Source organism: Microcaecilia unicolor, chromosome 7 (genome assembly GCF_901765095.1).
Source record: "Microcaecilia unicolor chromosome 7, aMicUni1.1, whole genome shotgun sequence".
Lineage (NCBI taxonomy): Eukaryota > Metazoa > Chordata > Amphibia > Gymnophiona > Siphonopidae > Microcaecilia > Microcaecilia unicolor.
The window spans coordinates 277734296-277748242 of NC_044037.1; the positions used below are offsets into that span (position 1 = coordinate 277734296).

A 13947-nucleotide genomic window follows, 5' to 3' on the forward strand; every position below is an offset into this window, starting at 1 on the left:
CTTGTGGAAAAGAAAACAGGGGGGATGCGTCCCATCCTAGACCTAAGGGCCCTGAACAAATATCTGGTCAAAGAAAAGTTCAGGATGCTTTCCCTGGGCACTCTTCTTCCCATGATTCAGAAAAACGATTGGCTATGCTCTCTGGACTTGAAGGATGCTTACACTCACATCCCGATACTTCCAGCCCACAGGAAGTATCTTCGGTTTCGGCTGGGAACACAGCATTTTCAGTACTGTGTTTTGCCTTTTGGCTTGGCGTCTGCACCCAGGGTTTTTACAAAGTGCCTGGCAGTAGTGGCAGCGTCGCTACGCAGACTGGGAGTGCATGTGTTCCCTTATCTGGACGATTGGCTGGTGAAGAACACCTCCCCGCAAGAAACTTTACAGTCCATGCGGATGACTATTCAGGTGCTAGAGATGCTGGGCTTTGTCATCAATTACCCCAAGTCCCATCTCGTCCCTGTGCAAAAATTGGAATTCATAGGAGCTCTGTTGTGCACACAGACAGCTTGTGCTTATCTCCCAGGACCCAGGGCAGACAGACTTCTGTCTCTGGTTTCCAAAGTGCAAGCATCTCAGCAGATCACAGCTCGGCAGATGTTGAGATTGCTTGGCCACATGGCCTCCACAGTTCATGTGACACCCATGGCACGTCTACACATGAGATCGGCTCAATGGACCCTAGCTTCTCAGTGGTTTCAAGCCACAGGGAATCTAGAGGATGTTGTCCGGCTGTCCACCAATTTTCGAAATTCCCTCAGTTGGTGGACCATTCGACCCAATCTGGTCTTGGGACGCACATTCCAAATTCCTCAGCCTCAAAAAGTGCTGACGACGGATGCATCCCTCCTCGGGTGGGGAGCGCATGTAGATGGGCTTCACACTCAAGGAGCTTGGTCTCTTCAGGAGAAGCATCTCCAGATCAACCTCCTGGAATTGCGAGCGATCTGGAACGCTCTGAAGGCATTCAGAGATCGGCTAGCCAACAAAATTGTTCTCATTCAGACAGACAATCAAGTGGCAATGTATTACACCAACAAGCAAGGGGGTACCGGATCCCGTCCTCTGTGCCAGGAGGCCGTGCAGATGTGGCTATGGGCCTATCAAAACGGAATGTTTCTCCAAGCCACTTATCTAGCCGGTGTAAACAATGGTCTGGCCGACAGGCTGAGCAGAGTTATGCGGCCTCACGAGTGGTCCTTGAACATGACTATTGCCAAAGAGATCTTTCGAGTTTGGGGAACTCCATCGATAGATCTTTTTGCTTCCCAGGACACTCACAAGGTTCCTCAATTCTGTTCCAGACTCCAGGCCCACGGCAGACTAGCGTCGGATGCCTTCCTCCTTTTTTGGGGGACAGGACTCCTGTACGCTTATCCTCCCATCCCCTTAGTGGGGAAGACTCTCCTGAAACTCAAGCAGGACCAGGGAACCATGATTCTGATAGCGCCTTTTTGGCCCCGCCAGATATGGTTTCCCCTTCTTCTGGAACTTTCGTCAGAAGAGCCATGGAGATTGGATTGTTTTCCGACCCTCATTACTCAGAACGAGGGGGCGCTTCTACATCCCAACCTCCGGTCTCTAGCTCTCACGGCCTGGATGTTGCGAGCTTAGAGGTTGCCTCCTTTGGTCTCTCTGAGGGTGTCTCCAGAGTTCTGTTTGCTTCCAGGAAAGATTCCACACATAAGTGTTACTCTTTTAAATGGAGGAGGTTTGCCGTCTGGTGTGACAGTAACGGTTTAGATCCTTTCTCTTGTCCTGCACAGACCTTGCTTGAGTACCTGCTGCATTTATCCGAGTCTGGTCTTAAGACTAACTCGGTCAAGGTTCACCTTAGCGCTATCAGTGCTTATCATTCACATGTTGATGGCTTGCCGATTTCTGGACAGCCTTTAGTCATGCGTTTCATGAGAGGTTTGTTTTTGTCAAAGCCCCCTATCAAACCTCCTCCAGTGCCATGGGATCTCAATGTCGTTCTCACCCAGCTGATGACAACTCCTTTCGAGCCACTGGATTCCTGCCATCTGAAGTACTTGACCTTGAAGGTCATTTTCTTGGTGGCTGTTACTTCAGCTCGTAGGGTCAGTGAGCTTCAAGCCCTGGTAGTTCAAGCACCATTCCTTGTCTTTCATCATGACAGAGTAGTCCTCCGCACCCACCCAAAGTTTCTACCGAAGGTGGTGTCGGAGTTCCATCTGAACCAGTCAATTGTCTTGCCAACATTCTTTCCCCCTCCTCACTTGAGCCCGGGCGAAAGCAAGTTGCACACTTTGGACTGTAAAAGAGCACTGGCCTGTTACGTGGAGCGGACGCGCCCCTTCAGAAAGTCCGCCCATCTGTTTGTTTCTTTTAATCCCAACAAGAGGGGAGTTGCTGTCGGAAAACGCACCATCTCTAATTGGCTAGCAGATTGCATTTCCATCTCTTACGCCCAAGCCGGGCTGACTTTGGACGGTCATGTCACGGCTCATAATGTTAGAGCCATGGCTGCGTCGGTGGCTCATCTAAAGTCAGCCACCATAGAAGAGATTTGCAAAGCTGCGACGTGGGCTTCGATCCACACATTCACATCACATTACTGCCTTCAGCAGCATAGCCGACGCAACAGTCGGTTTGGGCAGTCAGTGCTGCAGAGTCTGTTTGGGGTTTAGAATCCAACTCCACCCCCCTAGGCCCATGTTTATTCTGTTCCAGGCTGCACTCTCAATAGTTGAATTTGGTTTCAGGTCAATTTTGTTTTTGTCCTCGCCGTTGCGGGACCCAATTGACCATTCTTTGTTGTGTTGAGTGAGCCTGGGGGCTAGGGATACCCCATCAGTGAGAATATTGGCCTGCTTGTCTTTGGAGAAAGAGTAGTTACTCACCTGTAACAGGTGTTCTCCGAAGACAGCAGGCAATATATTCTCACAACCCTCCCACCTCCCCTTTGGAGTTGTATTCCTCTAATTCTTGTAATTAACTGAGGAATGTGCCCGCACGGCGGGCGGGAAAGTGGACGCGCGCACTGCACCCGCGCGACGGGGGACATTTTAGACTTTGTCATGGACTTTGCTGGAAAGTCCTCCGGGCCGACGTGACGTCACCCATCAGTGAGACTATATTGCCTGCTGTCTTCGGAGAACACCTGTTACAGGTGAGTAACTACTCTTTTCCGGCGCTACAGCTCCAGCGTCGTTTCCATGGAGCGTAACGTCAGCGCGCCAACTTTTAAATCATCACATGCATGAATGTATTGTGATGATTTAAAAGCTAATTATTGTTTGAAAAGGCTGTCCTTATGCGGCGGCGGGGGGCGGTTGGGAGGAAAGAGTATGCCCTAGTGTTAGACCAGGCCAGGGTTCTCCTCACGACTCCTTCCTATTTCACACTTTCCCGTGCCAAAGACTACAACAGCCTGCCCACCAAACATTTACCTCGTCCCGACCAGGGACACGATGTTTACAGATGTTGCAGGCAACTGGCGCTAAGCAATGTAATATTACTAAGGCACCGACAGCGGAAACCGAAGCGGAGCCTTTCCAACAGCAACTAAAGCTAGTCCACCGGGTCGCCATTATCCGTTACAGTGCGGGAGGACGGTCACGGGTCGTCCACATCCACACACTCCACGGCGTCGTTTCCATGGAGCGTGACGTCAGCACGCCAGCAGACGTTCTACCCCAGACGTCACGCCCCATGGAAACGAATGACGCCGTGGACCACGTGATGGATCCGTCATCGCGCTGTAGCGGATAATGGCGGCCCGGTGTGCTGCCCTTAGTTGCTGTTGTAGTGCCTCCGCTTGGGTTTTTGCTGTCGGTGCGTTAATATTTTTACATGGCCTCTCTTCAGGTGCCTGCAGCATCTGTAAACATCGTGTCCCCGGTCCGGACGAGGTAAATGTTTGGCGGGCAGGCTGTTGTAGTCTTTGGCACGGGGAGGTGTGAAGTAGGAAGGAGTCGCGAGGAGAACCTTGGTGATGAAGGGAGGCAGCCCAGAGTGTCTTAGCATCGTTCCATAAGGGAGGAATCCACTTTCAGCTTTGACACTAGCGACAGAATAAATGTTTCATTCTGAGGAAAGATCAAGTCGTCTAGAAACTACCATAGAATGGCCGTATCATTTGATATTATTGTAAAGCCTGTGTGAATGTATTGTGATTTAAAAGCTGATTATTGTTTAATACTAAGAAGGAAAACCTATTTTATTTATCAACGGTTGTGTTCCTTTAACTATTTGAGAAGATTGTTCTTCATGCGGGGAGGGGGGGGGGGGGAGAGTATGCAGTACTGTTAGAACTATATGACATAATTGTAGAAATGAAATAGTTCCCCTTCTCACAGCTGTACTGTAGACCCTACTTGACCCCTGGCAATGTCTTCATCTCACCTCTTCACAATGAAGGATTCTCTGTGTCTACCTCATGTTTTTTTTTATTTTATTTTTTAGGTTTTGCTCATACATTTTTATTAGTATATGGTATTTGCATGTTCTCGGTAGACTTACAATCTAAGGGCTAGATTTACTAACCTGCATTAATGGTTTAATGTGTTAGTACGTAGACCACACAAATAATAATAGAACTTATGTTACCACACATTAACGTGCAGGGACATCCTTAGATACATTAACACAAGTAGTAAATCTTAGCCCTAAGTTTGTGTCTGATGTTCTGGAGGGTTAGGTGATCTTTTGTTGCTTACAAGGGAGGGGTGCCTAGTAGGAGAAGTATTTACCTATCCTTCCTCTGCTGAAAGACTGCTATTTCTTTTTGTTACACTCAGTCACCTGTCAAAATGCTTCAACCTTGATTTAATTTTAAATTCCACTTAAAAACAATTGATCAAGGCAGATTTTATATATTTGAAATTTAACTTGCTTTTTTTTCCTTTTTGATTTTTTTTTTTGTTCAAATACCAACTTTTTAAGAAGTCTCATAGAAGAATCACTTTGTTCGAAATGCTAGTGATGGTATGGTAAAAACAGCTGACTTCCTCATTTATAAAATGTGAAGCTCCCCACTGGCCAGCTACCTTCACAGTTATCTCCTCTCCCCTCCCTCCCTTTATTATTATTATTAGCATTTGTATAGCGTTACCAGATGCACGCAGCGCTGAACACCTGATACAAAGAGACAGTCCCTGCTCAAAACAGCTTACAATCTAAATAATACAGACAGACAAGACAGTTACGGGTGAAGGAAGTAATAGGTTGTTTAATCCATTGCTCAAATGCACCTCAGATTTTCACAGTCCCATAAAGTGATGCCACCCAGCCAGAATCCTATATATATTATAAATGGCCCATAACCACTTAAATAGAATTTGTCTCGATGGGACAGTAGGCTGCTTCCAGCAAGGCCATCAAAAATCCTAAAGCTAAAAATGCCTTCCTGTGGTTCACAATCCGTTATTGGGGAGTTCAGTAAGCATACTCTCTGTTCCTTACTCAGAATTTCCATTAACGTTTTAGACATCTTTTCTAAAACAATTAATTTATTTGTGTGTATTATACTTTGTCTTCCTTATTTTTATATATAAATGTATGTTTTTATAGACTCCTGATGTAGGCCTGACGGCCGAAACACGACGTTGTGTCGAGTCTTCAAATTATTAATAAAATTGTTTACTAACGAACATCCTCCAGTTTCTGGTATCCTTGGTCGCTCTCCCACTTTTTACACTACTGTTTTTACCGTGGGGCGTTTGAGTTCTCCGCCTTTTTGGTGGATTTTCTCTCGCTTCTTTATCTTCAACATTAGCAAAATTCGCCCTTTCCTTTCTGAATACACCACCAGAACCCTTATTCACACCCTTATTACTTCTCGCTTGGACTATTGCAATTTACTCCTCACTGGTCTTCCACTCAATCATCTTTCTCCTCTCCAATCTGTCCAGAATTCTGCAGCTCGACTTATTTTTCGCCAAAATCGCTATGCCCACACTAGCCCACTCCTCAAGTCACTTCACTGGTTCCCTATCCGCTTCTGTATACAATTCAAACTCCTCTTACTGACCTTTAAATGCATCCACTCTATGACCCCCTCACTACCTCTCATTTCTCCCTACACTTCTCCCCGTCAACTCTGCTCTCTGAACAAATCTCTCTTGTCGTCCCCCTTCTCCTCCACCGCTAACTCCAGACTTCATTCCTTTTACCTTGCAGCACCTTATGCCTGGAACGTCTTCCTGAACGACCTACGAGCAAGCCACCTTCTGCAAACTATTGAAGACCCATCTTTTTGAGAAAACTTACGGAAAGAACCAAAACACATAAAGCCCACACCCACGGTTCAAAAAATGCATCAATACAGCCACTCTGAATTCTCATCCCCTGTAATCTCACCACACTCATACCTCTACTCACAGAAAATGTATACCATATGGTTTCTTGTTGTTATGTACTGCCCCTTTTAGTTTCCCATTGTTTCCCCCAATGTTTCACTGCTCTTTTCCATTGTTATATTCCTTAATGAAACTCTGAGTTTGTCTCGCATAACTCCTCACAATGTAATCCATAACCGAGTAGTAACAAATTGTATTTCTATCACTCACAACTTATTGTAAGCCACACTGAGCCCGCAAAAAGGTGGGAAAATGTGAGATACAAATGCAATAAAATAAATAAAAATAAATAAATACGTCTAGCTCCATCTCTACCTGTTTTTAAATCTATGTTGAAAACTCACCTTTTCACTTCTGCCTTTGGCCCCTAACCGTTACTCATTTGCCCTCCTCCTTCCCTGTTCCTCTTTACCCTGTAATTCCCTTGCCCGTAATGTCTTGTCTGTCTGTTTTACTTAGATTGTAAGCTCTTTGAGCAGGGACTGTCTCTCTATGTCAAGTTTTCAGCGCGGCGTGCGGCTGTTAGCGCTATATAAATGTTAGTAGTAGTAGTAGGGAATAGGCTTAGGAGTAACCTAAGGAAGTAGTATTTCACAGAAAGGGTGGTGGAGGTGTGGAATGGCCTCCCGGTGGTGGAGTTGAGGACTGTTCTAGAATTTAAAAAGCCATGGGATAATCATGTGGGATCGCTTAGGAACATGAAGAATTAAGGGTTACAGAGGTTGGGCAGACTGGATGGGTCATATGGCCTTTATCTGCCGTCATGTTTCTATCTATGGTTAACGCATGTTAAAAACATTAAAGCGCCTATAACGCTGCTTAGTAAACAGTGTCCTATATTTGTCCATTCAAAAACATTTTTTAAAAGTGGCATAAATACAATAATGTATCATCTCTTGTGTGTTAAAATTTTTTTTTTTAATCTTTAGTAAAACATTTGTTGTTATGGTACCCTTCAAGAAACCAGCTCACTCAAACACTATGGCAGGGGCCTACTTTCATCACTACCACTGGGAGCGGGAGTGACCCCCTCTAGCCACCAACAACATGATAAGCCTGGGAGGAGGGATTGTTTCTGTTTGGGGAGGGAGGGGCTGCACAGCACAGTTTTTGTTTCAGCTGAAAATGTACTGGCATTCTTGGCCAAAACAAGGCTGAACATAGTTTTGGTGTCTAGAGGAAATTTGCTTTTTCTCTACATGACTAGAAGAGCCCACCTTTACCCTAAGCCTATGGAAGGTCTCCCTCCAGCTTTACTCTCTTTAGTAGCAAGGTGGTACTTTAAGGTACTGCCTTTTGTGGGTGAGGGCAGTCTTTAATGGTGCAGCTCACCTCATGCCTTTTATTTATTTATTGCACTTGTATCCCACATTTTCCCACCTATTTGCACGCTCAATGTGGTCTCTGAAGGCAAGTTATATTTCAAGTATAGTAAGTGTTTCCATGTTCCCAAAGGAATGGACTTAGTCTAAGAGGTCTGTTGGTTTTCTCTCATTTTAAGGGCAGTTTTATAACTGGGTGTGTAGTTATATGCCTTGTGCACATACATTCTACCTTACAGAATACTTTGTAAAGGCTTCTGTTCAGTGCACTTAAGTGCTTTAGCAGGTAATTTCAAGGAGGGGCATGCATGTTTGTAACTTTGAGTACCATCAATTAAGGTGCATAGCATGGAACACTTGAGGTGCACCCAGTTACACAGTCTGCTGTAAATGATCATGCTTAACTTTAGGCATGCCAGATCTTATACTAGTATTTTATAACCATTTTGTCTCAGTGCCTTCAGGTAGGCATGCTGATGCTGTACATTCAGTTATAGAATTGCCCCTTTTGTGTCTGTGTTAAAAATACTTGGTAAATAGGGGCTTAAATTTGTAATGAAGCAATTGGATGAGTCACTTCATCACCTAAGTCGTAAGAATCATGAACAGGATTTGAACCCGAGTTTCCTTGCTTTATTAAGCTACTGCTCCATCCCTTAAATATCTAATATTTAAAACATTTTTTTCCTACTAGATAATCTACAAAGTTCATCTCAGTCCAAATCATGTTTTCAAGCGAAATGTTAACCAGCAATTAAGAGTGAAGACTATATATGATACAAGTGTTGAAAAGTATGTATAAGCTTATATTTCAGAACTTTGAAAAACAAAGTATGTAGATATAATTCTACTATAAGTAATTTATTATATCCTTTCTCTTTTTAGTTTACTTCCAGAAAAAAGAAAACTTGTAAAGGTATGTCGAAAAATATACTGACTTAGTTTTGCCTCCTTGTAATTAGGTTATCAGAATCTTAGCTGGAATTATATTGTTTTATCTTGGTTTTTGGTAACTGTGACTTGTGCAGTTTTTTAAATAGTTAATCTTTATTTGATATACCGCCCATCACAAAATATCTAAGCAGTTTACAAAGTGTTAATAAAAGGAGGGCAGAACTCGGAACAAATATTAGAACCTGTGTTACAATATAGTAAAATAATCAAATTATATAATGTTTTACAAAAGTGTTCTGTGTAAAAAAAAAAAAAAAGAATTTAATCAGAGGAGAATGCTAACGTGAATTAATAAGTTTCAGTGCTGCTTTAAAATGCTGAAACAACTATTCTGAGTAAATATACAAAGAGAGCATTCCACAAGGTGGGAGCAAATACGCCGAAATAAGCATATCATGTATGATCCAGCCGAACCTTCAGATGGGAGAGTTTGCTGCGGTGTGGTGGCCAGGATCTCGTCAGCTATGTGATTTCATCGGAAAGGAATTTCCTGAAGACATGAGCTTTCATTTGTTTTCGGAATTTTAGGTGGTAGTTCTTGCCTTTTTATGTCTTTCAGTAGAAAGTTCCAGGTTTTGGTGCAGACGTATGTGAAACTAGTTGTAAGCGTAGATTTGTATCTTAGGCCTTGACATTTGGGATAATGAAGAGTTAGGATCTTGCATTCTTATGTACGTTGTGTATTGGTAGATCTATCAAGTCAGCCATGTATTCTAGAGCAAGACCGAAGATTATTTTGTGGACCAGGGTGCATATCTTGAAGGACATGCATACCAAAATTTGATAGGTAGCCAATGTAAGTTTTGTAGTCTCTGTTTGTTCCTTACATCCTGTGTAGATTCCGTTGCAGTAGTCTACATGAGAGAGGACCATGGTTTCGACAAGTGTGCAGAATACATCTCTGGAGAGAGAGTTTTTTGGGTTTTGTTTTTTTTAATATATGTTTGAGTTTCCACATAGTGTGGAATATTTTCTTAGTGGTGTTTGTAACCTGGTCATCAAAGGAAAGACTTCAGTTGATGGTAACTCCTAGAATTTTTAGTTTGTCTACTATTGGGATGGGTGTTCCCATGGCATTGGTGTTTGTAAAGCGTTCAGTATTGTGTGGTGATGTTAGTATTAGGCAATGTGGATTTTTTTTTCCCTGTTTAATTTGAATTTGAATGCTGAGACCTAGGTTTCCATGGTAGTTATGCTACCCATGATCTTGGTAGTAATTTCTGATAGATTCTTCTTGAAAGGGATGATTATTGTCACATCATCAGCATATATGAAGGGGTTGTAGCCTTGTTTGGACTGTGATTGGGCAAGGGGTGCCATCATTAGACTGAATAGTATTGGTGAGAGTGATAAGCCCTTGGAGACCCCACAATCAGCTTTCCATGGAAAAGCGATTGTGGAATTCATCTTTACTTGGTAAGATCTGGTAGTCAGAAATCCATTGAACTATTCGAGCACCTTTCCTCCGATGCTAATTTTTATTGCGTATTCTTTGTAAGATATGGTGATCAACCATGTTGAATGTGCTGACCATGTCAAACTCTAGTAGGAGGATGTTTTTCCTAATTGACATTTCTTTTTTGAATTAGCTGGTAGTGTGATCAGGACTGTTTCTGTGCTGTAATGAGTCCTGAAGCCTGTTGGGAGTTGTGTAATATGGAGAATTTATTTATGTAGTCAACTAGCTGGTTGGCCGTTATGCCTTCCATTACTTTGGTCATTAGAAGTATGAATGCTACTTGCCTGTAGTTAGCGGTATCTTTGTCCTTCTTGGCATCCTTTGGGATAGGCGTGAGCAGTATGTTGCCTTTTTCTATTGAGAATCAACAACAACACTCTTCCTTAAACAAGAAATTGAGGTGGGAGGTAAGGTGGGCGATAAGTTGGTCAAGGGGTGCTTTCAGAATGAAATTGGGACATGTGTCCAGCATGCTTTGGGCAGTGGAGATTTTTCTTACCGCTTGTGCTACTATGTCTTTTGTGAGCTGGGGAGTTAACCTTCCGTGTTCTGACCATTGGGGATTCTTCAAGTAGATAATCCATATTATCTATAACAATATCTAGGTTGATGTCCTCTTGTGTTAAGCTGTTCCTTAAATTGAGGATCTTTTCCTCGAAGTGTCTGTCTAGTTCATTTACTGATGGGGGTTCATTGTTTATTTTTAGTGGTTTGGTATTTAGTAAATTGTTTACTAGCTTGTATAGTTTTTTTCATATCTCTATAGTCTGTGCCTACCTGTTTTTGTTTTTTTATAGAACTTTGTTTTAGCCTGACTTATTTTGATCTTGTATCTGTTTTGTGCTTCCCTCCATGCAGTTCGGTTGGTTTCATTCTTGTTTTTCATCTAGGTTTGTTCCTGTCTTTTGCAGTGTGCTTTTAATGCTTTCATGTCCGCATTGTACCACGTGGCTATTTTGTGATTTCACCCGGTTTTAGTTTTCGTGGGTGCTATTATCTAGTATGGTTGTGGTTGTGCTTCTTCTGTCCCGTTCTGATAAGAATTCTTCAGAATCAATTGGTGGTGTCCATTGATTTTCATATAAAGCTGTCCAAAATTTAGTTGGGTCAACCTTACCCCGCAGTTTGTATGATTTTATTGTCTGTAGTGGTTGGGTCCCATGATCTTTCCAGTAGAGGATCAAGTTTAGGTTAAAGTTGTCATTTGCCTATTTGAGGTCCTGTATTTTGAAGTCCATGTCTGGAGAGGATCTGTATGTGAGTAGGTCTAGGGCAGGGGTAGGCAACTCCGGTCCTCGAGAGCTGCAGGCAGGTCAGGTTTTCAGGATATCCACAATGAATACGCAGGAGATAGATTTGCATACCATGGAGGCAGTGCTTGCAAATCTATCTCATGCATATTCATTGTGGATATCCTGAAAACCTGACCTGCCTGCGGCTCTCGAGGACCAGAGTTGCCTACCTCTGGTCTAGGGTACGGTCTTTGAGACATTTTGTGCAGTCAATTCAGGTCTTTATCTGCCTTCACTTACCATGTTACTATGATACTTAACTCCACTCTCTATTTGTAGTGTCTTCAACATAGTACATATTACATGTATCTCCTTGTTTCTTTTTTTTCCATTCTACCAATCAGTCCCAATCTATACTGCTAATATTCTGTAGTGGGTGCTTCTCTTTGTTTCCAATGACCTACTATTGTACATTGAGTCACTGTAATACCCATCTTAACCAAGCATCTTTTCTCTTTGCTGAATCTTCTTGGTACCAACCCTTAATAGGTCAATTTTTGGCTCAATCCCCACTGCCTCTACAATTAACAACCTTATTCCCCCCCCCCCCCCCCCCCCCCCCCAAAAAAAAAAAAAAAACTACCAACTGTGCAGAAGAGTTGCTTCCCCCTGACTATCTCTCCAACATCTATATGAAGTCTTTCGGTATGTCATTTTTAACCTTACCAGTGTTAAATACCATCACTTTAAAAATTAGTTTTTTCTTACTGTCTAATAGATCAGTCCAGAACTTGTAGGTTATATTCATCATCTAGTGGATGGAGACAGAGAAAGAAAATAGTTCTTTGTGATCCACCTCTTAAGGGTACCATGCATCCATATTTGTATAGTCGCTATGCTGTTTCATTCCTTCCCAACAATTTTTGCCTGGCCACGTGAAGTCCTTACAACAACACTATGCAACCCTAAACTCTGGAATCGCCCATTCTTGTGGTTGCATTCTTCCTGTCTTTCGACAGAGAGAGTTGTTTACTTGTAATGAAGTTCTCTGTAGTCAGCAAGAGAACGCAGGCACACTTTTCTGCCCTCTTTCCCTATGTTGAACTGCAGCTATGACGCAGATTGAGAAGAGAGGAGGAGGGATGCTGGGTGCAGCATGAGAATCTCCTCTCATGCTCGGAGGAGTCTTTCAAAGGTTTTTCTGAGCTATGGGAGAGTATTGTCACTAGGAGCCATCAGGATGACATCATCTATTCATGTGACTTCATTCCCATCTGTCTGATGAGAACTTCTTTATAGGTAAATAATTCCACTTTTTAGTCTAATCATTTAACTGTGTAATTGGCATGTAAATCTAAGCACGTACTTTTATAGAATTACCATAGGACAAATTTCTTTCACATCTACCCAGAAGACTTCTCGGCAGACAATCTCAACTACAAATACATATATTTTTCGTATAGCTAGCATCATAACAGGACACAAACATGGCCACCAAAACTATTACATGACGTTCAGAGTGTATGTGATGTGATAGAAATGTATGAATATATACATGTATATTAGCACGTGTGATAACTATAACAGTGCTAGCTAGTGCTTTAAATAAACAGTGTGAATGAATCCTGCTTATCAGTGTAGCAATGCAGTAGGAGTAAAACACTAAAAGCAACTGGACTTGAAACAGGGTGAGAGATGGCATGTATATTAGGTAGAGAATGTCTAATTTTCATAACAGTCACTCGCAAATGGCTGAAAAGGTTTTGGTGGAATGAAGTTATGTTGCACAAATTTAAGTGGTTGTTCTTTCTGCTTTTCCTAGAACAAGCTTTTCCCCCAAGCTGTTTCTTACTTGCAAAAAACCTTTCAAGTTCGAAAACCCAGCGGTACTATTCTGCTGAGCAGGTACAGTACAGCATATATATATATATATTTTTTTTTAATGTAATTTTATTTTTTCAATGAAAATGCAATATAGTAGCTTATGACTAATATAAAAAAGCTTTAGTATATTCATTCCAGAGTTTTTTTTAGTATATTCATCCCCCCTCTCGCATTCCCTGTGCTGATTATGCAGTGCAACAAAATCAATGGAGTAGGCAGTGTACCACAGAGACAGTATTAATAGTGATCTTAGGGGACATGGAGAGACGACCTCCAAGTTTTATAAATGTCCCATACTTTACAATGCTGGATAATACGACCATGCTTTTGTGCAGTCAGTTTGGACATCAAACAATAATAATCTACTTTCTAAAAAACTTTCTCTAAAGGCGGTACCACTTATTGTTTCCATAATTGAGCCAGAATTGTTCTGGGTGCAGTGAAAATATACATCAACAAAGAATGTATGTCTTTGGGAATCTCTGGGGCTCTATAATTCAGTAGACAGCAGTCCACCTGAACGGGGCAGATGATGGATAAGAAAGTATTAATCTCCTAAATCAATGCCTGCCAAAAGGTCTGCACCACTGGACGTGACCACCATATATATAAAAATGTCCCTCTTTTCCCCGTATTTGCACCAGTACTGAGGGGACCCTGTGTTTTTATAGGTGTAAAGTACCATTAATAAAACATCTTGTACCCGTTTTCTACCAGTGACAGACTATTTTCCCATTTTGCAATATATCTCTGGACAGGGACCTCATCTTTTA

The 13947-nt window shown here is 42.3% G+C and overlaps 2 protein-coding genes across 3 annotated transcripts in view; one reads left to right on the forward strand and one right to left on the reverse strand.

The window, feature by feature from the left end:
• LOC115474371 (leishmanolysin-like peptidase) overlaps positions 1–3554 on the reverse strand; it is a 124741-nt gene extending 121187 nt beyond the window's left edge. Inside the window, exon 1 of the mRNA XM_030209818.1 lies at positions 3414–3554. Within this exon, the coding sequence (XP_030065678.1) occupies positions 3414–3554 (141 nt within the window). The remainder of the gene's footprint in view (positions 1–3413) is intronic.
• A 172-nt stretch (positions 3555–3726) lies between these two features.
• Positions 3727–13947, forward strand: part of LOC115474287 (leishmanolysin-like peptidase) — a 73509-nt gene continuing 63288 nt past the window's right edge. For both annotated transcript variants that reach the window (XM_030209690.1, XM_030209691.1), the window contains exons 1-4: positions 3727–3875; positions 8340–8437; positions 8531–8561; positions 13113–13195. In XM_030209690.1, the coding sequence (XP_030065550.1) occupies positions 3735–3875; positions 8340–8437; positions 8531–8561; positions 13113–13195 (353 nt within the window). In that variant the 5' untranslated portion in view covers positions 3727–3734. The remainder of the gene's footprint in view (positions 3876–8339; positions 8438–8530; positions 8562–13112; positions 13196–13947) is intronic.